Source organism: Sturnira hondurensis, unplaced genomic scaffold, assembly GCF_014824575.4.
Source record: "Sturnira hondurensis isolate 20B ecotype Veracruz unplaced genomic scaffold, ASM1482457v3 Scaffold0024735, whole genome shotgun sequence".
Taxonomy (NCBI): domain Eukaryota; kingdom Metazoa; phylum Chordata; class Mammalia; order Chiroptera; family Phyllostomidae; genus Sturnira; species Sturnira hondurensis.
The window spans coordinates 1-2,495 of record NW_028097366.1 but is presented as its reverse complement, the minus strand read 5'-3'; the positions used below and the strand labels follow the sequence as shown (position 1 = coordinate 2,495).

The 2,495-nt window shown below is 44.8% G+C and overlaps 1 protein-coding gene across 1 annotated transcript; it reads left to right on the top strand.

The window, feature by feature from the left end:
• The first annotated feature begins 586 nt into the window (after positions 1-586).
• Positions 587-2,077, top strand: LOC118981799 (GTPase IMAP family member 7-like). The gene has a single exon (XM_037038625.1). It carries the CDS (start codon positions 665-667, stop codon positions 1,547-1,549), a length of 885 nt encoding a protein of 294 aa, XP_036894520.1. The 5' UTR covers positions 587-664; the 3' UTR covers positions 1,550-2,077.
• The last annotated feature ends 418 nt before the right edge of the window (positions 2,078-2,495 follow it).

The window sequence follows — 2,495 nt, the reverse complement described above, 5'->3', positions numbered from 1 at the left end:
GTGTTAACTTTAGAAAAGTATCTATCAATTGAATTTTTATGAAATGCTTTAAGTGTGAGTCAGCGTCAAATTGGGTCCAATGTAATTTCTTGTCTGGGTAGTTTTCTTCTTCATCTATTAATGGGATGTGTTGTAACAATCAAGTTTTCATATTGAACCATCCTAGTATTTCTGAAATAAATCCCACATAATTACGGTGTATTCTTTCTCCAGTGTTTAATAATTTAGTTAATATTTTGGTACTATTATTTTCAAATGAGACACATCTATAGTTTTATTTATTGATGAAATCTTGGTTAGACTTTGGGATCAATATTATACTTGATCCGCAGAAAAGACTAAACCTCTCCCTTCATTTGTGTGTGATCAGGGACTGCTCAGGGAGCACTGAGAGAGCAGAGCTGTAAGGTGTGGGCCAGCTACCCTGGGAGGGGCCTGGACCTGGTGCTCTTCTGTGGGAAAACTCTGTTGTTTCTTCCCCAGGAGTTGACCTGTGCCATCTGCCTGTTGTCACTGGTTTCAGTATGACTAGCTGACTAGTACAAATTTTCAGGGAGCAAGAGAGGATTGGAGTGGTTCTCACTTGTCTAAGTTGACCCCTCCCTATCTCCTTCCCCTCCTCAGGGTCTTTTGGGAACCTGCACCCAGAGCCTCTTGGACCAGCATGGCCAGCCTTCAGGACAACACTCTGCGGATTGTTCTGGTGGGAAGAACCGGAAGTGGGAAAAGTGCAACAGGAAACACCATCCTTGGGGATGCGGTGTTTACCTCTAAAATAGAAGCCAAGTCTGTTACCGAGGACTGTCAGAAAGGAGGGAGGTCCTGGAAGGGGAGGGAGCTTCTTGTTGTGGACACCCCAGGGCTCTTTGACACCAAGGAGAAACAGGCAACCACCTGTAAGAAAATCAGTCAGTGTGTCCTCTACTCCTGCCCAGGGCCTCACGCCATCATCCTGGTTGTACAGCTGGGCCGCATGACGGATGAGGAGCGTAAAACACTTGAATTGATCAAGGCCATCTTTGGGGAGACTGCCATGAAGCATATGATTTTCTTGTTCACTGGCAAAGATGGGTTGGAAGGTCAGGATCTCAGTACGTATATAGCAAAGGCAGACAAGCACCTAAAAGCCATCCTCACAGAGTGTGACTTACGCTGCTGTGCCTTCAACAACAGAAGTACAGATGAGGCTGAGAAGGAAGCTCAAGTGCAGGAGCTGGTGGAGCTGATCCAGGCAATGGTGTTGGAGAATGGAGGGGCTTACTTTTCGGATCCCATCTACAAGTACACAGAGAAAACATGGAACGATGTGCAAGAGTCACTAAACAAAATCCTTGTTGAACGAGCAGCTTTGGAAAAACAGGTGGAAGAGAAATATACTGGAAATGAAATATCAGAGGAAGAAATGAAGAAACAAATGGCATCCATAAAGGAGAAATATGACAAAAAACTGAAATATGTAAAGGAAAAAGGCGAAGACAATATACTTAAATATCTTTACAAAAGGATTTGGGATAAGCTTTCAAATGCATGGCATAAGTTCTGGGACTGACTCAAATTTTATTTTTTCTTTTTAATTTTATGATGTGTCAGTGTGGTAAATTGTATTTTCCAAAGATGGCTACAGCAATACCCTCTACCCCAGCTCTGCTTCTTGTACTCTACGCCGTTGCTCCTTCTGTTGGGAAATGGGGACTCTCTTTCCCATCCTTGAAATTCCATGGACTCTGACTGCTTTGACCGGTAGTGGCAGGTTTGACTTCTACAGTTACACAGGGACAGTCCTGCCTTGCTCTCAGGGGCACATGCCCTCAGAAGGTTGCCCCCGTGCTGTGTGAAAGCCCATGTTGCCCATCAAGAGGCCCCAGGAAGAGGACTGGAATCCTGGCCCCGTCCCCTGCCTGCTCTCCCATCTATCTGCAGAACCATCTGCCAACCATGCAAGTGTGGCCACAGAGCAATGGACTCTCCAGCTGCCAGCAGAGCTGCCTCAGGGGAAGCTGCAGACAGCAAAGATGGGCCATTCCCACCGCATCCCACCCAGTTCATAGTTTCATGAGAAAAATAAATGATGTTGTTTGAAACCACAAAGCTTTAGCCTGGCTTGTTGTACACTGATAGCTCACCAGACCATCTTCCCAGCTCGTCCCCCGTCCCCACAGTGCCAACACAGTTAAGGAGTGACTGATGGGCAAAATCAGGCCAGAATACTCTGTGTAGAGTTCAAAAACTGAATTTAGGAAAGTCAAATAAAAAACCCATGTATACCACGTGTCAGCCTCATCTGGTGGTGTTCATTTTCTTTGTCCATGTCTAGGAGCCTACAGTCAGTAAGGAATAGACTTCTTCAGCAAGACAGTTCTGTGGTCCATGGAGGTCCAGGAAGTGCTAAATCCTCATATTGTTTTTCTCTCATTTGTCATTAATTTACCATCCTAACATAAATTGTTCCTGACTATAACTTAAAAATACATTCTATGCCAAATATTTTTCCTTTG